We start from the raw sequence: 22,946 nt of genomic DNA, 5'->3' as shown, positions 1-22,946 counted from the left end.
TTCCCTGCAGCATGAGTCCGCACAACCTCTAGACCCCGTATTTGAAATAATTGGATCTTGTTGACATTGTAGGATCTTCCTGCATGCCAAGGTGTGGCTCTGTAACGCTACATGCAAACCTATCATGAAGGGTGAAGGGGATTGCAAGGTGCTACTTATCAACCTGGTATAAAATGCTGTGTCACATTATATATCACTTTTGTATTTCAGCTTCTGTTTTGCATAGGTGCGCGTATCTCAGGCTTTGAAGATGACACATTTCAGCCTTTATTTTAGTATCTGACGAGGGAAGAACAGTGATGACAGAAATGGGTAAGTCTAGAAGGGGAAAACAAAGGGGCTTCTGTGATGGGGACCTGACAGGGCTGCTGAGGTTGTGGTACAGGCAGCCTCAGAGTACAAAGCTCAGAAATGCCAAGGCTATTGCACACCTATGTATCACACCATGTGCTGCTTAATGTGGGGGCTAAGGAGCTGCCCTCAGCAGGTATTGCTGAGCACCTTCCTTAAGGATAGGAGATCACAGGCTCAACCAACCCTGTCTGTGACTCTTCAGAGGAGAGTCCCCAACTGGGTGCCACAATGAAGGAGGTGAAGGTGGAGGAGTCACCTGAGCACAGTTTAACAGGAAAATTACATCATATTTTGGTACAAGCTTACAGAAATCCATGCAAAGATAACTCTTTAGGGAACTGTTTCTCACTTCTAATTGGTGAGAGTGGAAGTGGCAGGGCTGAAAACCCCAGAATTCAGCATAATTCCAGAAAGGCTTTTCAGAAGAAATCAAAGGGTTTGCTGGGTGAGGGTAAGTGATGTCTTCTCTTTCTCATTGAATTGAGTTTCAGTGTTGGAACTTGATCTTCTTGCCTTTCTGCGGGTTGACTGACAGAGAGATGGGGCCGTGAGCTTAAGCTTGTCTTTCTCAGTTGCTTTTATGCATGGACACCACCGGAAGGCTAATTTGAAACCAGAACGAAACCTGTAAGCATAAGAGAAGAAAATAAATGCAAAGACCTTTTCAATCAAAAGAGCAAACGTGCATTTTGATTCTACTCCTGAGTCACCATGGAAATAAAAGGTTCCGCTCTAGGGTTGGGCGTTTTGTTGGTGGTGTCTCAGTGAAACTGGGCTGATGCTGCTAGGGGTGTGCAGACCCACATGAGCATCATGCCTATGCTGGGGGTTCAGGTGTGGGCAAGCGACTGAATCAGCTTGGTGCTGGGCCAGCAGATGTATTGAAGGGGTTGCAGATTCATCCCTCCTATTAAGGCATGCTACTCACCTTTGGTTGAGACAACAGTAGATGATAGGGTTGTACATTGTTGAGCTCATGGCAAGCAGAAAGATGGTTAGATAAACCTGCTGAATGTACTTCTGCTGGTAGATGTCTTCCTTAAAACTCCCCAGGATGAAGTATATGTGATAGGGCAACCAGCAGACAGCAAAAATGATCACAACCACCACCATGGTCTTCACAAACTGGGGAAAAGAAACAAGAAGTGTACATTAATCCTGGGCCTCTGTCTGGCTGATTTTGCTGGGATATACAAAACTCTGCTACTGTTCTAGGCCTGTTTTGCCCCCCTGAAGTACTGTGTATGGGCTGTTTGGGCAAGGAAACCAGTCCCGATAGAGGAAATGGGAGGCATGTGGATTCACCAGGCATGGAGTTCTGCCGGGCAGCCACTGATGTGAGCTGCCTTCTTTGGACTCTGGCTGGGGTGTGAAGAACGTTGCTTTTACCCTGCTCACTGGGTCCCCTTGGCCTAAGATACAGTCCATCAAACTTTGGTGCCCAGAGATCCCACAAGATTTTATATCAAATGCAAGCTCTAACTGAAGCAGGAGCCAGAAGGGCTGCTGTGCTGAAGGTACTCATTTTTGAGTCTCACTTCTGACCTTTTTTTTGGCGTTAACTTGATGTTTGTATCGGACTCGATTAACGTGGTTGCCTGGAACCGCACTGCTCCACAGCGTAATTCCTATAATGCTGTATGTAACAAACATCACCATTAAAGGCAGTAAATAAATCAACACGATCACGGCAATGTGATACCTGAAAAAGAAAAACAAGCACATTTCCATATCAGTGTGTCTCCTGAAGGGATCTCCAGAAGTTGTCTGGCTCCCATCAACTTCAGTGCCAAAGCATCATCAAGAAATTTTGCCTACCAACATCATTACAGGGGCTTCTGTGAACAGAATCAAGGAATCATGAGGTTGGAGAAGCCCTCTGCTCTCACCCAGCCTACCCCCATCTGCCTACTGCCCATGTCCCTCAGTGCCACATCTCCATGACTCTGCAACACCAGGGATGGTGACTCCAGCAAAGGCTCATCTCTCTTGTGGTGGGATAGACCACTGCTGGGCTACAGCAGGAGAGCGGTGTATTGAAAGCATTTCTCACCGGCACACTGCTCCATTTCTGTTCCAGATGAAAGTGCTGCTACCGTCCTCGGCTGTATGTGAGCTCTGGCCCTCCCTGTTACCCCACAGCTCCTCTGCTTGGGTTTGACTATTTTAAGCAAGCACCATTTATGGGGAGGGAACAACCTGCTCATTCAATTACAGTGGCTGTCAAATTAACATAAACAGTGTGAAAACTGGGATTAGGAAGGAGGGCCCTGGCACATGTTGCTGGCACTGCCTGCACAAGGCTGGGTATGCGTGCTTTTTCTCTGCGTGACAACACCATGTAACTCCTCATTGCGTTAGGAACCAGGCTCAGCTGTTCTGCAGAGAACCACAGGGATCGGTATCAGGCTGCTTGCTGTTGTTTGCTCCTTGGGATGGTTGCTCTGTTGCCCGCCTCCTGTAGCTCTGCCTCCCCATCCTTCAGGTCTGAGGCTGCATGGGAGAAGTGAGCTAGCAGATGCACAAAGATTTATGATGCTGGACAGGCTGCAGATCACACAGAGCTCCTGGAACTTGGCACATAATTGTGTGACAATCAATTACAGAGGCAGTGAGCAGCCACAGGAGGTGTCCAGAGTGCCAAGCTCCTACAGCCACTTTGCAAAGCAGGGCAGGACTGCGTGTCACCCTTTCTTACTATGAACATGGTCACATGGCAGCTGTTCCCTCAGCTGACTAAGCTTGGATGGGCTGCCCCAAACCTGTTTTCCCTCACTATGTGGTTCTTCCATATCTCCCCCTCCCTCAGCCCTCTCCCCCAGTACTGTCTGCAGCCAACAGCTCAGACGTGAAATTAGTTTGGTAACTTTTTGTAGAAATGGTGAGTTTTCTTCTCTCTCTTACGTGAGCTGGTGCTTTGACCCAATGTCATCTGGCCAGACGACGATGCACTTTGTTGTCCCATTGTCCATCATGATCTCAGCGTAGAAGCACTGTGGGAAGGCGAGCCCAAAGGCCACCAGCCAGATTATCCCAATGATGACCCTGGTGTTTCCAGCAGAAAGCCTGGGCTTGAAGGGATGAATTATTGCCACATACCTGCAAGAAAAAAGGGTAAGACATTTATGGTTGCATTGGTAAACTTTGCAACAAATACAACAAGTGTAAAAATTCACCCAACGATATGGTGGGCCTTATTTGCAGAGCTATTCTGGTAGGCTCCAAGAGCTAAGTCCATTCTGAAGGGGATGACTGCAAGTCTTAAGGTAGGATGTTAGTCCCATTTGGATGGATGGATACCTCTGGTGCAAGGAGGAAGCACCACCTATGCTGTCTGTTTGCAGATGATACTTCTCAAGTATTTCTCTTGCTTTGAATTATGGGTTGTTTTTTTTTTTTTGCTAGTTTTATTTTTAATTATTTTTTAAAATGCTTTGTATATTTGGTCTAAACTTTGGTGCTGTGAACTGTTTGTGTTTGTTTGGAGTTACGTGCTACTTTTCTTCCCTCCTTGAGCAAAAAGACCTAAACACGCTGTTCCCACTGTGTCCATATCATTTGATACCGGCTATCATGAAGACAGCAGATTGGAGCCTCAATATCCTTTACTTTGCATTTTTTTCCCACTGATTCTTAGCAGTGGGAAACTGTCGTGCCATTCACCTCTGCCTGCCAAAGCCGGAGTCCTTGTGATTTAAGGGACGGGCTGCCGCTTCTGCCCCACACCTGCTCAGGGCCCTCATGCCACATCTGACTATTGGGTTACTTCTCTGCCTGGTTTTAAGTTCCCCAAGCAGAAACGCATGTGATCATAATGAATACATAATCAATTATGCATTTCTTGTCATGCTTTCCACAGTCTTTGTCACAGTTGTTACAAAGGCAAAATAGAGTGGAAAATGCCAATGGCCTCTGGTGGAAATCTGTGGATCCTGTGCTGTCTGTTGGCTGAGCTGCTGAGAGGGAGCTCCGCTGACACTGCTGCAGCACGGTCAACAAGCCAGAGCTGCACACAGCAGAGCCTTTTTTAGCTATAAAATGTTTGTGTCACCTTGCATTTCCTTAGCTCATCGCAGGCAGTGTTACACAATGCTCAAACCTGCTCAGGGAAGCATGACATGGCAATATTCTCCAAAGAGTTTCCTAAACCCATGATCTGCAGCACCAGTGGGTGCCAGGTACGACTGCTGTGCTGCTGGAGCTGCCTGACCAGCAGCCCGTGCTGCAGGAACCCAAAGTATCACTGTGCTTTCCTCTCTCCTCTTGCTGTGCAGATCTGCCTTTGCCCCCTGCTTATACCCCCGTCCACGGGACATCCCAGGATGTGGATGTGAGCAATTGAAGCCGTGACTGTCCATGCAGGCAGTGATGACAAATGGATTCAAACACTTTCGTCCCCCTTTCTTACAATAAACAGGTTCTAAAGACAGTGTTCTGTTAAACCTAAGCAATGGAGCCGAAGAGGACGTGAGTTCTCATAACAATAAATGCAAGCTGTGAGTTTCCAGGAGGCCGTGTCAGGATCTATTTTAAGGGTAAGCGAGAATAGCTAAATATGGTTTGTGGGGAGATGCCAAGTTTTCTTTCTGATCCTTGCCGTGTGACCAGGGAGATTTTGGCTGTACAGATACTTCCATCGAATGTCCCTAACAATGAGAGCGGGAAGCCGAGGGGACAGGCCGAAATGGGGTTATTTCAACCCCATTTAGCAGACTGTGTGTATGAAACAGCTGTTACTGACAGCCCTTGATTTCAAGCCAGGAAAAGCAAAAGAGTATCGGAGTCTCAGAAGGAGCTGCTGTTGCATCTAAATACAGCCTTGCTTTCATCTGCAGGGCGATCAACACATCACTCATCCCCATGCTTATTACCAACCCTTCCAGCCGCTACGGCAGCCGCTGCCCCGTACTTGGCAAGCTGCAGGGCCGGTTTCTGGGCGTCACGCACGCAGGGCAAGGCCTTCTCTTGCCAGCTGGTTTGTTTATCTGCTGCGATGCGCCCGTCTCCTGCTTCCTGCTGCTGGGGGCGTGGGGCAAGCCCAGCCCTGAGCAGGGCGGGAGCGATGGGCTCACCCCAATGAGTCACAGAGTAGGGCTTCTCGGGGGGGCTCCAGAGGGACCATCTCCCTGGAAGAGCTTCTGCAGATATGCACGCTTGATAAGAAACAGGAAATCAGAGGGGAATGTGGGGTCAACAGGAGTGCTCAATAAGGAAGCAGCAGTATTTCTGGATGCCTGGGTACAGGCCTCTGCCAAAAAGGTTCCCGGAGTCAGGCGGCCAGCAGAATGAACAGAGGGAGGGCGGAAGGACGGAAGGAAGGAGGGCAGAGAGTCCCGAAGGGTGCTCGGCTGCTCCATGCCCTCACTGACTGCCTGCAGGGCAGGAAATTCCCATGGACTTCTGACCACTTTCTAGTAAAAAGAAAAACAGCGTCACACTGCTTACCAATGAGGTGTAAACACAGTGAGTGCCCGAAGTTAAGCTCGAGTAAAGAGGCTTGGCAGATGTAAAGAGTATTATGAAAATGCCAATTACCTCAGAAGTCAAACAAAATCACTGTGATTACTTCCCTCCCTCTTGGAATGTGCCATTCTTGTGATCTGCTGCAACCAACCGCCGTCCCTGATCTGCTTCCTACTGTTGCTGGGGGTTTGCCAGTGCACTGGGCTAGCAAGTGGGACTGAAGTTTACAATGTTTTCAGCATCCCACAGTGTGTTCCTATTGCTTCAGCTCCATCCCAGGGATGGCTCCTCGTGGTTTGAAAAGAAAGAACAAGATAACACGATGACGAAGGAACATTTTATGACCAGTAACATGGGAACAATAAAATTGCAGCCACTTCTACTTGTTATAGACTCAGGGTGGAGATAAGCCAGAAGAGCACACTTTCATGCCAGGACTAGCTTGTAACCCCATAGCCTACTTGCCTAGCGCTCACCCCACTCTTCAGATAAGGCACCTGACACGGTAGGTGGGGGCCGATCGCACAAAGCATTGCAATCATGGTCTATAACTCAGGGAAGGCTTTTCAGATCTTGCCCCTTTGCCTCTTACCTCTCTGCCGCCACTGCCGTCATGGAGTAAATGCTCACAAACATTGCGGTGATGGGGAACCAGTTCTGAAACCTGCAGAATTCCTCACCAAAATACCAGACGTTGTGGCTGGCGTAGATAAAATTGAAGATGGTATTGAAAGCAGACATCAGCAAATCCGAAAGGGCCAAATTAACAATGAAGTAGTTGGTGGCAGTCCTCATCCTTCTGTGCGCCAGGATAATCCAGATGACGGTGACATTGCCGATGATGGAGGCGATAACGATGAAGGAATAGGTGATGGCCCACAGGGCGATCTGCCATCCAGGCTGGGTGAATTGGGTGACTGCTGTCCAGTTGTCATCGTCCTCAAGGTAGTCGACCTGCGAAATGTTGCTGGCGTTTGAAATGGGAAAGGTGCTCATCTTTTCTTTCCAGCTAAGCACAAAACACAATCATCTGGCATCTGTGTGCTTTCTTGCAGTAAATGTTGGTGTTACGAATCCTCAATCCAATGGTTCAAGGGCCGTTAAAAACACTTTGGGATGAGGTGTCTCGTGTCCTCTCCTCTTGTTTTCTGAGTGAGGCAGCAGAGTGCCAGGAGAAGATGATCGATAGAGAGGCCCTCCTCCCTGCCTGGCATTGTAACTTGCATGCGGAGAGCGAAACCAAGAGAAGAACTCTTCCCACTTGCGCTCCTTTTTCCTTTAAAATAGGAAGAGGGATGTTTCCGAAGTTGGTGCCAGGCAATCTCTTCCTTTAGATTATTGGAGGGACAAGAAGATATTGATAGATGTATCAAGCCACAAATCCTTCCAATCCAATGGGAATCCCATTGTGTGGTGGTGGTTTTTGGAGGCACCGGGTGCCCAACTGCTCTGCAGCACCGCGGGGACGCGGCTCTGCTGGTGTGCTGGGCAGGAGCTGCACTGGGACAGATGTTGTATGTGGTTTAAGGGGATTCGGAAAGGAGGTGGAGTCTCACAGGCAAAAGCTAAACAACCAAGTTGGCATCAAATGAAACGCAGCAAAGTGGTGCTTAAAGTTCCTTTCCTCCCTCCGTTTATTTGGGAATAAACTCTGAAATGGAAGTGCTGCTGTATCAGCATTTGAAGGCTGAGACCAAGGGGTGGCTGCATTGCTGTGGTCCCTGTATATCCAGGGCCTATGTGGGAACTCCTGCAGCAAGAAGGAAATGATCCTCAACGAGAGTTGAGCAAGTTGCCCTCTGCAGCTATCTGTCAGCTTATCAGCATTTTGATACGTTTCACTGAATGGTGACTGTGCAATGCAACATGACTCAGCCATCAATGTTTAATAGATGGAGTATGATTTAATGTATGCAAATGGAAGCAGCATGTCCTGTTGGTGCATGAAGGATTGCCAGTGCCTATTGCCACAGCCAGATCTGAGCTGTGTCTTCTGGTACGGCTTAGGGGGGATGCTGGTTCTCAGAGTCCCTCTGAAGAAATCTCCCTTCAGCTACTGAAAATTCAGCCCCACTTCCATCTGGTGCAGAAAAGTGTGTGAGAAGCCTGGGCTGAGTGAGCACAGCTCTGCTCACTGTCAGAGCTGGAGCAAACTAAATAAATACAAGCAGCACGGCAAGGCTGAGGTTTCAAAGGCTGTTTGGCAACAGCTCATGCCTGCTCTGTTGGAAGCAGAATGTGTCTCATGTATGTCGTGCTGTCACCAGGGATTTGCGCTCACTTCCAATCATCGTCCTTACTCGCCGGCTGGCATTGCTGCGACAAGGCTGGCACCCGGCTGGCTGGGAGCATGCACTCTTGGCCTTTTCACTTCCAAACTGGAGTGATTTTTGCAAAGGCAGCTGCAAGTTCCTTGAGAATTCACACTTGCCCGTGGCCATGAGCAAAATCTGTTCCTGCAATGTTGCTGAGGACACAGCAGGGAAAGGGGCAACCTAAGGCAGGGGTTGGGTTTGGCTGCTGCCGTTGTTGCTTTTTCTATTGGCGCGGTAGAGGGTTGAGCAAAGGGTGAGAGATGCAAACAAAAGATGTGGGGCTGGAAGGTCAATGAGCGTGAACAAGGTACATTTTGCGTTTTGGAACGATAACACAGAGAGGTGGTGGAGGCTTTCACTGTACTGCGTGTTGGCCTCAGCTTTGAGAGGAAGGCCATTTACTGCTCTATTAGTTGTGTCCAGAAAGGTGTTGTTTTCGTGTTGAGGCAAAGCCTGGATTTAGACAAAAGAGGGTTATTCAACTATTTTCATATGGCTTCCTTATAGAAACCCCAGAGTAACACAAATGGGCAAATGGATGATGCTTCCACACAGCGTCCCCATCCAGCGTGTCCTGCTCTGAGGTTATGTTTTGCCGAAACTGGAGTACGAAAACAAGGGAATATGTTGGGAAAGGGCAACCGAAGTCACGAGTTGTTAACCAGGGGTGATGCTGAGGGACATCCAGCTGCGAGTGATGCCAACGGGACGAGGCAGTAGATGTCAGAGGCATTTGAAATAGGCGATAACTTAGGCAAGGAATACTTGGAATGATTGTTCTATGTTATTGGTGTTATACGTTCCGAGCTGCTCTGCCGCTGCCTGCACCGGGTAGCCGGGCTGGCCGCTGAGCCAAGCAGCTCCGCGCTGCCCGCTTCCCGCAGCGAACCGCGACTCTGTGACGGCGTCGCCGCTCCCGGCCGAGCCCTTTCCCGGCAGCGCGCAGCCGCGGAGCTCGGCATCGGGAACGCGCTCATTGCCGGGGACGCGCTCGGTCCGGGGACGCGTCCCCGCAGCCCGCGCCCTCCGCGGGCGGAAGCGGCGGTGCCGGGAGGAGCGGAGAGGAGCGGCAGGTGCTGCCGGGAGGCGGCGGCGGGATGGCGACGGGGGACGCGGAGCAGGCGCGGTACTGCGCGCGGCTCTCCTACCTCTGCCTCAAATTCAGCCTCATCACCTACTGCACCGCCTTCTGGGTGAGCAGAGCGGCCGGGGGCAGCGGCTGCTTTGTCCCTGCGCGGCTACGGGGATGAAACCCGCCCGCGTTTCCTAGCTGCGGTTGTTGGGAAAAGAGGGCTGGCCGCTGGGCTGATCTCGAGCCCCGCTTTATCGCGGCGCCGGGGGCGCGGGGTCCCTCCGGCCACAAGGCGCAGACCGGGGCGGAGCTCCCCGCGGGACCCGGGCACCTGCAGCCGCGCCTCGGCCGCCTCCTGCCAGCAGCACCGCCCGTGTCCGTCGCCCTATGGAACCCTACGCAACCACCCCCCGCGCTGTGACCGGGAGGCGCTGCCGTGAGCGAGCGCTTTAAGGGGAAGCGCTACCCGTGCGGGGCTGAACGGGTAGCGCTGAGAAATTGCTTCTCTTCTCCGTGGGAAAGCCCCAGAGGCAGCCCCAGGGGTTTGCTGGGAAAAGCGAGCCGAGGCCGGGATGGGGATGTAAGCAGGCGGGTGCTTGCGGAAGGGCTGCGTTCCCCCTCTGCTCGCAGGAACGGGATCATCCTTACAGCGTTGCAGTGTGCGGAGCGGCTGCCGCCTGGTGAACGGGCGGAGGGTCTGTGTGCTTGCAGGAGCGCAGCGGGCGGTGACGGCTGGGATGCTGCCGCTGGTTGCGCTTGGAGGAGGGCGGAGGAGCGGCGCACAGCTCCCGCTATCCCTCCCGGGTTGCAACTTGGTCTCGCAGCCCTGCCTGCGGCACAGGATGGGGACTGGGTGGTCTCGAAGGTCCCCTCCACCCTGAGCCGTCCTGTGATGCTCTGAGCTGGCTGCTCCCTGGTGCCAGCAGGGTATGGGTTGTCCTGGGGGCGTGCATACAACCCCGCAGCCTCGAGCTGCCCACGTTCCCAGAGCGCTGCTAAGGCTGTGCTGTGCTTTAAAACGAGAATTCGCATGGGTTTATTCAGGTGACAGCAGGTTGCAGATCCACCTGATCATGGATCTGGTACAGCAGGAGTGAAAAACATGTTCTGTTGTCATTCCAGGTGATCGGGGGCCTTGTTCTCGCTGTCGGGATCTATGCAGAAGTTGAAAGACAGAGGTACAAGACTCTGGAAAGTGCCTTCCTAGCCCCAGCCATCATTTTAATCGTTCTGGGCATTATCATGTTCTTTGTGTCTTTTGTGGGCGTGCTGGCTTCACTGAGGGACAACCTCTGCCTTCTTCAAGCAGTAAGTGCCATTGGTTTCTTCTGCATGGTAGTTAGAGCTTGTTGCTTTGTATCATCACATAGATTAGATTTAGAGCTGGGGCCCTTTCTAGGTCTATGCTGAAAAATATTTCATTGCACTCCCTGACTTTGTAGCGGGTGATTTGTTGCTCCATGGGCATGGAGAAACTGATGAGGAATGGGAGTCTGGAGCTGGCTGTGCTCCAGAAGGCTGGGGAGCAGCTGTGCTATGGAAACATCTCCTGTGCATCCTGTTGGGTGGTAAAACCCAGATCCTGAGGTCATCTGTTTTGGATGGAGGGAGCCAGGCTGCTTTTTTAGAGAAGCTGCTGTTGAAAATGCAAAAAGTGACCTAAAAACATAGTGTATTTAGAAGGAACAGATTCCAGCTGTTGATAGCTGATTCCCTGCTACCCTGAGAGGTTGGCCTGGAGCTGTGGCACATGCTTGTTTCCCTGTACTGTGGGCACATTCAGGGGGGTGAATAATGTTTGGAGTGCTGCCCCATAGCCAGAAGCCCCCGAGGTGTGGCTGCAGCTTCTCAGAGGGTTCTTGCAGCCTACCATCTGGGAGACTGAGGAAACACGAGGCACAGGGTTTAGTTCTGGGCACAGTGGTTCCTCCAACAAGTTCTTGTTTCAACCAGAGGCAGCCACAAGAGCAAGAACCAGCCTTGGTCACATTGCATGGAGATGGCTGGGGCCTGGCTGCCCCTAGCTTGGGGAGGAGGTGGGGGAGGATATTACATAGACCAAAACAAGAGGTCATAGTGAGTTTTGAAAATATTTGCTGGATCTTGGCTGAAAAGTGTTGTGCTCTCCTCATCAAATGGCTGAGAACCTGTCCTGGGGGTTGTGCTTCCTTGTCCAGCACAGAGCACGCTTTTTGTTCATGCTGTGGGAGTGAGCCTGGAAGTCCCCCAGTCTGTTTCTTGGGCTGATTCCCCATTTAGCAGCAGCAAAGACATCTGTCTGTCTGGTAACTTGGAACAGTGGTACTGGTGTGGGTGGCGCAGAGCTGAAAGCAGCATGGCACGGGAGGATCTGCAGGGAGAAGTCTGGGATGAAAGCAAAAGACATCTGCTTTGGTTAAAGCACTCATTACTGATGGAAGAGCAGGGACTCCTGAGGTGGTGCTGCATGTACCCTGTCCATCCAAAACAGTTGAGCTCAGAATCTGGGTTTTACCACCCAGCGGGTTGCGTCCAAAAATTACACTGATTGGGAAAAGCCTCCTCCTGAGATCAGCCATGGGTTTGCTCTGACACTGCTGGAGATTGTGAAGCTTCCGTGGTGAATTTTGCTGTTATGAAGGGACAAGACATACACAAGTAAATGAATGTGCCGAATGAATGTGCTATGTGCCAAAATGTAGCAAGGCCAGAACTTGGCTCTGATTTAACACTGACAAATTGATAGAAAATGGCTTGGATTACTTTAAAGCACCACTTTACCAAAGAAATGAAAGCTAACAGGTAATTGCTGTCTTTGGAGCATAAAAGCGTAACATTCTGCATGTAGCTGAGCATTTATGAGCTTTGCTATGAAGCAGGGTGCTCTTGTAGGTAGAAATATCTCAGCATGATACATGCACCTCCTCGTTTTGTTTCCATTCAAAGCAGGTGGTTATAGATTTGCAGACTGGGGGAAAAAGAGATCAAAGCGAGGAAAGAAGTCTTGTCTGTGGCATGAGCAATTTTTATGAGAACAAAACAAAATCTATTTTTCTTTGAACACATCTCATATTCACAAAGTTGGCAGTGTCACAGACTCGATCACTTCGATCACCTTGAAGGAGCAATTCTGGTTTGTTGTAAGATCTCACTTGCTGTTGTTTCTTTCCAGTTCATGTACATTCTGGGTCTGTGCCTGATGATCGAGCTGGCCGGTGCTGTCGTGGCCTTGATTTTCAGAAACCAGGTGAGCTGGGGTTATGAGTGTGGAGTTATGGCTGTGCTGCTGAGCAAAGAGAGGCATTCAGTTCGTCAGCAGGGCTGAAGGAAGCCTGAAGATAAGCACAGGCTTCTCGGGGCTCTTCAGGTTAGGGAAGGGTGGAACTGGTCATCAGTTCTGGAAATGAACTCAAGGATGGAGAATTTGGAGAATATCTGTGTGTGGTTTGGTACAGGCAAAACGGGTTTTCAGCTCTTAATGTATTGCAGAGCATGTTTGTATTTTCCTTCTGTCTCTCAGGTTGCCAGTTCAGATTTGCATTTGGAGACCAAGTCATTGTTTACTGGCCAACATGCTTGACCAGAGTGGCATCTCTTCCCTGCCCACATCCATAAGCAAAAGAGCTCGGTTCTATAGCCGACATCAACATGTACACGCTTACCGCACCTTCATTTAAGAAAACAAAAAGAAAAACCCCAAACTCATGGAAAATGATAGATTTTGTTCTTTGTGTTTAGTAGTAAGATGGCGCTCCCCGTGGCTCACTTTGGCCCTGCGCACTGTGCTCTCATGAGCCATGGTTGGAGCACTGCAGCCCATGCAGTGTAGGAGGGAACGTCATGGGTCAGAAAGTGAAGTAAACACCGAATGGCATTTGCTGAGAGGGTGAGGAGGAACAGTGATTGGCTTTTGTACATAGAAAGCACATTGTTGGATTTGCTTGTGCTAAGCAGTTTCCCAGCGTGCTTGTTGGTGGCAGTGTCGGGGGCCAGGGCTTTGTGTTTGTGCTGTGAGATGAATGGATGCGTTGGGGTGAGGATGGGGAGGAGAAGGAAGCATTTAATAGAAGCTCAGGCTAAGAGCCTCCATGTAAATGCTGACTGTTGCACATGTCCCAATGTTTTTTTTTCCCCCCATTTATTTCCCTGTTCCTCTCTCAGAAATGAGGCATTCTATTTCTTTTCTTTGAGCTGTGCTTATTGTAAGAAATACCCTTCAGTGGTGTGTATTTACAAAGAAAGCATTGCCTGTATATGTGAGCACGTGTCCATCGTGCCCGTTTGGCTTGGTGCACTGGGGATGTGGGACAACTGGTTGTCATGGGTTTTCACTGGTTGTCAACTGCTTGTCCTTATTGCTCACATCTGTTTGGTGCTCTTGAAGGACAGAGTGTGTCCCAGGATCCCAAGGGCAAGTATCAAGCGTTGGGGTGTGATAAATGGAGGTGGCATTTCTAATTTTCAACATGATAACCATTCTTGTTTTATGAAAATAAATAGAAAACGGGCTGTCCTTTTGTGCTCACCACCCACAGATGGCACTTACTGAATCACAGAATCCTTAGAGTTGGAAGAGACCTCTGAAGGCCATTTGGTTCAACTCCCCTATTGTGAACAGGGAAACCTACAGCTCCATTAGGAGCTCAAAGCCTGACAACTTTGACCTTTTCTTTAACTTTTGGCATTTCTAACTGATGAATCTTTTTGCTTTTGCCTTCTAGACAATCAAGTTTCTGAATGATAACATTAGAAGAGGAATTGAGAATTACTACGATGATTTAGACTTCAAGAACATCATGGATTCTGTTCAAAAGCGGGTTTGTTTATTTTTTCCTTTTTTGAAGACCAGCTCAGTCTTAGCAATGCTAAGATGTGGTGGGTCCTCATTGATCCAGGGATGTGGTAATCAGATTCTCAATGAGTCCTGAAGTGTTTGATTTTTCTATGGGACCCACAGCCAGGTTTGGACAAACTCAGCTTCAATTCCACCCACGTTCTTCTTCGTGTTTCTGTTGGCTTGTCCAAGACATCCAAAACCAATGGTTAACTATTCGAAGTGCTGGAAGAGGAGAAGAGAGGTGGCAGTGGGGCTGTTTGAACCTGGTTGATGTGTTTTCACTCAAGGCCATATAGCAAGCCCTTTAATAGGGTGGTTATTCAAATGAAATCCCTGTGGAAGTGTATATACCTGCAATTAAAATTCAGAAATTGCAGTGAGCACAGCTGAGCATTACTTAATGGCACGTGCAGTTGACTCACAGCCCTATATTTTTTTAATGCTGCTGTGTTGAAATGTTTCTTGGCTTAAGGAAGAGTATTGCCATGCAGCTCAGGGATGACAGGAAAAGCAGAAAACGTTCAGAAATGTGCTTGCAGAACTTACGTGGTGCCTGTGGCCATCCCAGATAAAAAATACTGAAAAAGTTAGGTCAGCAAATGCTGTGGAGTTCTATGACATCGCTATGGTAAGGACAACCTACTTTGAAAAACAGAGTCAGCGCGGAAAGTCTGAGGAAGTTTTGTCATAATACTTCATAATGCTTTGAAGTTTCCATGCACTGCCCAAAATCTTGTATATATGCAGTGAGATAAATGGTGGCGATGAAGTAAACTGCTGCTTCTCCCTTCCTTTAAAAAACAGAGCGAATATTTGTATTAAGCAAATGTAAACTTACAGTATTTTATTTTTGCCAGATCTTTGTTGTACTAACTAAATCATGCCTGAAATATTTTGATATATATATATATATATATTTAATACCTTATATCAACACTTTTTTCTTTTAGATGTGATCAGAAATATTGTTAGTTGAATTGATAGTCCATGCTGAGCTATGCTGGTTTGGCTGTGCCACCCTCAGATATTTTAAATGCCAGTTGGGTCTCTTTTTGCCTTTTCTGTTTGTCTTGAGCATGAAAGCATTTCGTTGTTGATCCTTCACACGTTGGATGTGACTTTATATGAGATATATTATTAAACAATGTTCCTACTTGCAATCAAAGAGCCTTTTCTTCCCCATTTTGCACTGATCTCCATAGCTTGGCTGATTCTGGAAGCATTCAGGAGGTATAAATATTTGTTGCTCCTGTCTAATCGGAATTTTTTTCCCCCTTTTTTTACGTATTTTTCTTGTGTATATAACTATACTTAACTAGTACATGTATATTCCTGGGGAGCTGCCCTATCCCTCAGTGCTCTTAAAACTGCTTTATTCCTACTTTTCTCTCCAGTTGTTAGAAGAGTTTCTGTAACTATCTGCAATCTGCCTTTGCCTTCTGTGTTGTGTTTGCAGTTTAAGTGTTGTGGTGGGGAAGACTATACGGATTGGTCAAAGAACGCTTACCATGACTGTGCCGCTCCAGGACCGCTGGCCTGCGGAGTGCCTTATACGTGTTGTGTCCGGAACAAGGTGAGCCTGCTGTCTCATTAGCTGAGCCACCCTCTGTCCTCACAGATGGACAAATCCAAGAATCACTGGGGTTGGAAAAGGCCTCCAAGATCATCAGGTCTAACCATCAACCTATCACCACTCAGTCATAGAAAGATAGAGGCATGGAACTTGGAAAAGCCCTCTCATACCCACCCCCCACTGCCCATGTCCCTCATTGCCACATCTCCACAGCTCTGCAACACCTCCAGGGATGGAGACTCCTCCACCTCCCTGGGCAGCCTGTGCCACTGCATCACTGCTTTTTTGGAGGATAAATGTATCCTAATACCCAACCTGAACCTCCCCTGGCACGACCCGAGGCCATCACCTCTCGTCCAATCTCTGCACCAGTGGAGGTGAGCCACTGCCACCACTGCTGAAATGTGGCACCCACTGCCTCATTGTGCTCACATCCCTTGGGCCAGCAGTGGGTGGTGATTCCCACTCAGTGCCAGCCCTGCCGCTTGTGTCAGCACTTTGAGTCTTGTTTCCTGAAGCTCTTCCAACAGAGACCTGTGATGGATAGCCCATTGGTGCCTGTTAGGTGCTGCCCTTTCCTTGTGGGGCTTGGGTGTTTGATTAAAGAAGGGAAGAGAAACGCAATAGTAATCTCAGTAATCCAGCTGGATATTGCTGAGAAGTGTGTATAGTACAAAGGTGTCTATTGCTTACACTTACACATTCTTGTGTGTCAGAAGAAGTGTGTTTAGATCTGTGCTGAGCTGAGATTTATTCTGAGAAACCAAAGCTAAACAGCTATGTTTTAAGCCCGAGGTGTTTGAGAAGTCGTGTATCTGAAAGTGATGTATGCTGATCCACAACTGTGTGGAGCTGGCAGGAGAGCCCAGGCTTCTGCCCTCGGTTGGTGATGAAGAGAGGCAGAGGCAGCTCAGAGAGAGCAGTCTGGCTGCTCAGTGTGGTGTCAATGGAGCGCTTGTTTTTCTGAGTCTCACCCTTCTCAATTGAAGCTTTCTTTTAGAAGCTCAGTTCACGTGTGTAGAATTGCAGCAGTGCTGTAAAGGGAAACGCTATAACAAGCAGTGGCTGTTGGTGCTACACAGATGTTTCCTTTAGAATTATTAGGTCGTGTGTTTGGTGCGTGTTCCTTATTTTACGCAGTGTTTGAGCTGATAGATTTTGTAACTGAGCGATTATTTGTCTGTGACAAATGGGCTCTTCTTGCTTCTGTGGGGAACAGAGATAATGCCACATGCCCTGGGACAGGTAATCACATAGACTGTGTATTCCAAGAGCAGCCCAAAGTCAGGAATGTTTTAAAACCAAGGAGTTCTCTGAGGAATGCAAGGAGTTCTGTTTCCTCTTGTTTCATTGCCAACTGGGGAAGGAGGGATAGGGTTTCTTGCAGAGGAGATGTAGCATGTGGTTTGTTAACTCAGACAAGTTAACTGAGAAGTGTAAAGAAGACCCCAGATGATGGATACCCCTTTATTTAATGTTGGAGAGCTCAGCAAGATGCTGTAAAGCATAAGGGCTGGTAGCTATGCTGCAGTTGCAGGGCTGTGCATTGGGCAGGGCAGTGTTAGCAGCGTGACTGTACAGCCTGCTGCCTTTGGAAAACATTGGGAGATGCATCAATCTTGGCTGTCTGACAAATACTTCCAAATACAGGCTGGTTTCTGTCCTGGAAAGCCACAGATACAGTTTGTAATTACTCAGTGACTCTGTAGTCATGGAAAACTCCTGTTCGTGTAGGAGGGTCGACTTCAGATCTGTTTTAAAAGCCCTGTACAGGATGAACCAGGCCCTGGTCATGCTGCTGTTGAGGCAATCTGAAGGAATTATTGTCCAGTCTAAGTATTTATTAAAGACTTACACAAGTGTAGCCGAGATAACAATCCAATTCCCGGATGTATGCAAACTTTGGTTTTGAATGCATTTATCTCCATTGAGCACAGTTTCTTGTGCCATGATGTCTTGTTAGCAAATGTTGTGTTTAAAATTCAGCGATGATGTCATGAAGTTCTCTGGTGTCCAGTATTTTGCTGGTGGCCGTGTGTTTATGTCAGGCTCAAGTGCTGTGAGAGAAGCGGTCCCCTCACAACCGTGCCCTGCTACCATGCAGCTGGGACCTCCCGTTGTGCCTTCAGAAACGGATTGGGAGAGCTTCTACAGAGTCCCCCAAACCTGGTTTGCCTGCCTGTCACATGGTCAAGGGAGAGCCTGGCTTTTGGGGTGCATGAAAGATGTGACCCTACCCACCAGCACTTAGAAATCTCAATTTTATGTCTTTCCTTGTGTTGGGGTGTATATCAGCAAGGTAGAGTTTGCTCTGCTTTTTTTTCCCTCATTTTCTTCTTCTCATTTGGCTTTGTCACTGTGTGCATTGCTTCATTTGATCTCGGTGGGCTTTATGTTTGATTTGTAAGTCGAGGGCAGTACTTTTCTATAAGCCTTGTCAGGCCAGTTGGGCTTCACAGCTCAAGCAAAGCATTAAATGGCTGCAGAAAGTGTTTTGGTAAGCGTCTGTGAATACAAACACTCAGGCTTTGGGTTTGTAATGTGTTCATTAAGCGCTTGTAGTATTGGAAATTATTTAGGTTTCAGGTATTTCCAAGTTGAAAGTTGTCTTCGTGATGGAACGACGGCCTTAATCCCCGGCTTTCTTAATGTGACAAGTTAAGCCATTAAAGCCTTAAAATTAGAACTGGCTGTTGTATGGAAACAGCCGTAGCTTAGAGGTCTGTCATGGCCAGCCTCGGTTTGTGGCCCTGCACTCCTTCCTGGATGGATAGGGGTCAGCTGCCTCGTGGAGGTCTGACCCTGGGGGTCCTGGGAGAAGCTCTTGGTTCTCCCCGCTGTAATCACCATTCTGTTTTCCCCAAGGCTGAGTTGGGCACAGGTATCACTGTTGCAGGCTGTCCCTCCTTGCTTCCCGGCTGTGTTGTGAACTAAGGAAGCAGTGTGGTGTGGCTGTCCCCAGCCCATGACCCGGGGTGGTGGCACCTCTGGGTTTTTGCTTTACTCTACGTTTTATTTTCTTTTCAGACAGACATTATCAACACCATGTGTGGATACAAGACTATTGACAAAGAGGTAAAGTAACCAGCACCCACCTCGTGATGGTAAAAGGTTCTGATTTTGTGAGCTTATCCTTATCAGTAACAAAAGATCTTCTGCATGCTTGAATCTACTGAAAAGTTAAAGCAACCATTAAACTGATTGTACTTGACTGTGCATTTTCTGTGATTCCTTGTTTGACACATGCGTGAAGCATTTATTTCCAGAAATAACCTCCCACTTACAGTAACTGCTCAGCAAAGAGGGACACGTCAATATTCTAATTAGTGATGTGATTACAGTCAATTTCTGTACAGCCAATTTAGGACATCAGAATGAAATACCCACCACTGGGATCTGAAATACTTGGAAAGAGCTCTTTCCTGGAAGAGGAGCAGATCTGCTGGGCTGTGCTGTGGCATGTAGCCTCTGCTTTGGTTGCAGACCTTTTCGTAGGCTATTGCAAAGCTTGTCTGCAATTAATATTTTTCCACTGCTGCATTTAAAACTTGGAAGCACTGATAAAAATGGCAGAGACTCTTCTGTCCTTCCTGTGTGGTCTACAATTAGAATGAGATGCACTGCTTTTGGGGGAGCGGCTTAAAAGAAGGTGGCTTGTAGTTTTTAAATAATGTCTGCTCTGTTGCTTTGCAGCGCTTGAGTATCCAAGATGTCATCTATGTCCGCGGGTGCACCAATGCAGTGCTCATTTGGTTTTTGGACAACTACAGCATCATGGCTGGTGTTCTGCTGGGCATCCTGCTCCCCCAGGTAAAAGGGCCGTGGCTCCACAGGGAGTGCTGCTTTGTGCTGTGGGAAATCTTTTGTCATATCAGCTGTTCACAAACACTATTCGTTTCTCATAGAATGGGTAGGGTTGGAAGGGACGTCAAGAATCATCCAGTTCCAACCCACAATATCTTGTATTTTCTCCTATATGCAAAATGCCCATCAGAAATTTCAATATGAGGTATTCCAGTTCTTGTTGTGCTTAACTGGGATGGGAGCTTTTTGGGCTTGCTCTCTGTTATCCTTATGAGTCCTTTCCAATTTGGGATACTCCACGGTTCTATGTCAGTGCGTATGCTACGTTGTGCCCCTCTGCCTGCGCTGTGTATGTGCTTTGTGCAAGCAGTGCCATGAGGTGCAGTGAGCAGCGTGCGATGCCCTTGTTTTGCAGTTCCTGGGGGTGCTGCTGTCCTTGCTGTACATCACGCGGGTGGAAGACATCATAGCTGAGCACAAGCTTGGCCAGAGCCTGTTTGGGGAGATGCAGCAACGCTCCGATCCCGAATTTGCCAGCGCAGGCTGCTGCATGTGCTACCCGGGCTGACAGCAGGAGCCTCTGGAGCCTGTCAGCCTGCGTGCCGGTTTGTGCTTCTGTGGCCATTACGGACATTGGGTGCAACTGATCAACTCTAACTCTTCTTTGGTATTTCTTTTAAAGCAGAATACCAAAACCAGAGTCTCTTCTTTACCCCGTGGTCTTAATATTTCTAACATTTCCGCTGCCTCTGGGTGTGTGTTGAGCTCTCATGAGACCTCTGGATGCCGTGCTCAGGTTGCTCCTAGCTCTTTGGGAAGCGGACCAAGTAACCACCGTGCCTACACTGCTGTGGAATCACCACGCGTGGCCCATTCCACGTCGCCTTCCTCCCTCCTTGTCCCCCTCCTCCCTCTTTAGGGGCTAAAACCAGGCAGAATGCTGGGGCTGCCCACTGGCCCCAGAGCGGGGTGCTGCATGGGATGACAGCATGGCTTGGGTTGGAAGGGATCTTCAACACTTCCAACTCCCTGTGCACCCCGGGGCCTCACTGCAAGCAGGGTGGCCTTGCTGGCAGTTAAAGCTGTCGGCTGTATGCTGGAAGGTGAGGCTGCAGCCCCATGTCCTGGGCAGCCTCTCTGTGCCCTTCCCAATTTCAATTTCTTACTGGTTGCAAATCGGAGGAGAGATTTCTTGCTGATCTAAAGGGTGAATATTAAACATGTGTTTAATGACTTTTTTATGCTAATCTTGATCAATTTACTGACAGTAATGGGTGTGACACTGAACACTTCATTGCTCGGTCCTTCGTGCCTTTTAATGATGGGGCAAATGCCAATGTTGGATTAATCAGGTAATGCTTGATAGACTTTTAATGCAGTTTGTTATTGTCTGGCTTTTGTATCAGTTTATGAGATGTTTAAGTCTTGTATACGTACTGTATTTTTCCTCATTAGTAAATTAAGTGTTAGAGGGGATTGGGGGGGAATTATCGATGTTGAAACGTTTCTGAATTTGATTCTTGTCAAAATAAAAAAATATATATTTTTTTTCAAAACGATTTGGACACTCAGTGCTGAGAAAGTAAGGGCTTCTTCCTGACCAAGGATTTCTGAGGAAGTTCAGTGCTTTTCCAGCTACCAGAAAAGAATCAGAAAAATACTCAAGTTGAAAAAGCCCTCTTGGCTCACCCAGCCCACCCCCACCTTCCCACTGAGCCACATCCCTCAGTGCCACATCTCCACAGTGCTTGGAAAGACCTTGGCCCAACCCTTCTCTATTGACAGCATGGCTGATGGTGGTTACAGAGGTCAAACATCTCTCTTCCCATCAGCAGTGTCTGGTTGTCTCCTCCAAAGCACACTCTGGTCTTTGCTCCGGGAATGTGGGTAAGCAGGGGGCAAGAAAAGCATGGCTAGATGTTGGGTGGTTATAAAATAATGGGAGAATCTTTGGGGTTGCTGGGGAGCAGCTCTTCAGCACAGCGGGTGCTAGGGCACAAAGGGTTTGGGGCCACCCACACTTCTTGGCACAGTGTTTGGCAGTAGGTTTTACTGGTTCCTCCCTGCTGGTGCTCAGCAGGAACTGGGGACCCATTGCCAGCACCTCATTCAGTGTGCCCATGTGGCTGTGCTGATCCCAGCAGTGGTTGCCTCTATGAGAACCCACTGTGGCCCAGCTTGTGGCACTCAGCTGAGCCCTTCCCAGAGAGTTCCTGCCCTCCTGACGGGATGGATACCGGTGTGAAATGGTTCTCTGGTTCAGGTGGGTCGGATCCAGCAGCACTTGCTTCCTCCTGAGAGCGCTGAATAGTGCTGAACATTGCTTACTTCCGATCTGCATCCCCCCAAAGTGCTCTAGGAGCTGCTGCTTCTGTGCCACTGCGCGATGGAAACCTGTGGGGCCGCGACAAACAGCCCCCCTCTAGCGGTGTGGGTTTGACAGAGCACAAGAAACTTCCTTTTTTTTCTTTTCTTTTTATACCAGCTGCTCAAGATCTCTGTGCTGTGCATCCTTTGGTGCTGCGAGTGCTGGTGTCTGCTTCGTTTGTGCCCTTCCACGAGCAGCTCTCAGCCACGGATGGGGAGGGGGTGTGCGGGCGGCTCTGCAGCGAGATGGGAACGGGATGAAGTGGAGATGGGCTTTGCGGGATGGGTGCTGTGGGACCCGAGACGGTCTGCAGCCCAGGGACGTGGCGGTGGCTGAGCGTCGCTGCTGAGAATGCAGGGGCTCAGTGGGACCGCGCCACTGGGGCTCTGTGCCCATGTCCAGCAGCAGGAGGCAGCCGCACGCTTTGTGCGTCACGGCAGAACTGGGGAACAGCGAGCAGAGAGATTTGCTGCCGTCTGCCGATGCGTCGTGCCGATGTTTTCGCTACTGCAGGCATCACTGCGTCCCGCTGCTGGACCCCAGGGTTACATGCAGGCAACAGGCACTGAGCTACTGGAGGCCATTGGAGAATCTGCGTGCCGGGCTTGGGAGCTTCTGGTTTTTTTTTGTGTTTTTTTTTTTTTTTTTAAAACTCAAGTGGCTTTTCCTTCCCATCTGTCTCAACACAGGTGTCAGTGCCCTCTACCCTGTGCCAGGCTTCTGTGCCGGAGGTGGGTAGGGATAGGTTCTAGGGCTTCATGCAGCTGCTCAGAAACACGGAGGAGCAGAGCAAGGCTGTGCTGAGCCATGCAAAAGCAGCACTGCTTGGGGGGAGCAGCCAAGGGATCGGGGGAAAACGCACTGAGCAGGGAATGTGGAACCAAACCTCACTGCCCGTGCCCACACTCTCCACAGTCAAGGGGATGAAGGGCTGGGGATGTGCAGACCCCTTTTGCAGAAGGGAAGGGCAAGGTTGATGCCACAACATGTGCTGCCCCTGAACCCCGGTGCCCACGAGCGGGGCAGGATGCGGCCCTCAGCCCCCAGCTTGCAGCACGCCGGCCCCGATTATTGTTGGGTGTCGAAAAAGACATTGAAAAGAAAGGAGGAGAGCTGTGAAGAGGGTCACTTTAGTGGCTCTTTCATTTTTTTTTTTTTTTTCTCCCCCGAGAAGGAAGTTA

The 22,946-nt window shown here is 49.0% G+C and overlaps 2 protein-coding genes across 2 annotated transcripts; one reads left to right on the top strand and one right to left on the bottom strand.

The window, feature by feature from the left end:
* Nucleotides 1–233: 233 nt before the first annotated feature.
* Nucleotides 234–7,293, bottom strand: TACR2 (tachykinin receptor 2). Its single transcript, XM_042818439.1, has 5 exons — nucleotides 6,410–7,293; nucleotides 3,259–3,453; nucleotides 1,900–2,056; nucleotides 1,283–1,479; nucleotides 234–979 (listed from the first exon to the last, which is right to left on the bottom strand). The coding sequence occupies exons 1-5, from the start codon at nucleotides 6,811–6,813 to the stop codon at nucleotides 784–786; spliced, it is 1,149 nt and encodes a 382-aa protein (XP_042674373.1). The 5' UTR covers nucleotides 6,814–7,293; the 3' UTR covers nucleotides 234–783.
* A 1,904-nt stretch (nucleotides 7,294–9,197) lies between these two features.
* On the top strand, nucleotides 9,198–20,956 carry TSPAN15 (tetraspanin 15). Its single transcript, XM_042818893.1, has 8 exons — nucleotides 9,198–9,325; nucleotides 10,327–10,512; nucleotides 12,356–12,430; nucleotides 13,905–14,000; nucleotides 15,477–15,593; nucleotides 18,621–18,668; nucleotides 19,287–19,403; nucleotides 19,813–20,956. Exons 1-8 carry the CDS (start codon nucleotides 9,230–9,232, stop codon nucleotides 19,963–19,965), a joined length of 888 nt encoding a protein of 295 aa, XP_042674827.1. The 5' UTR covers nucleotides 9,198–9,229; the 3' UTR covers nucleotides 19,966–20,956.
* Nucleotides 20,957–22,946: the final 1,990 nt, after the last annotated feature.

This window comes from Centrocercus urophasianus, unplaced genomic scaffold (genome assembly GCF_019232065.1).
Source record: "Centrocercus urophasianus isolate 14NV4802_14NV808 unplaced genomic scaffold, USGS_Curo_1.0 seq_17, whole genome shotgun sequence".
Taxonomy (NCBI): Eukaryota; Metazoa; Chordata; class Aves; order Galliformes; family Phasianidae; genus Centrocercus; species Centrocercus urophasianus.
The sequence above is the reverse complement of the archived record's forward strand: the minus strand, read 5'-3'. Positions and strand labels throughout refer to the sequence as shown.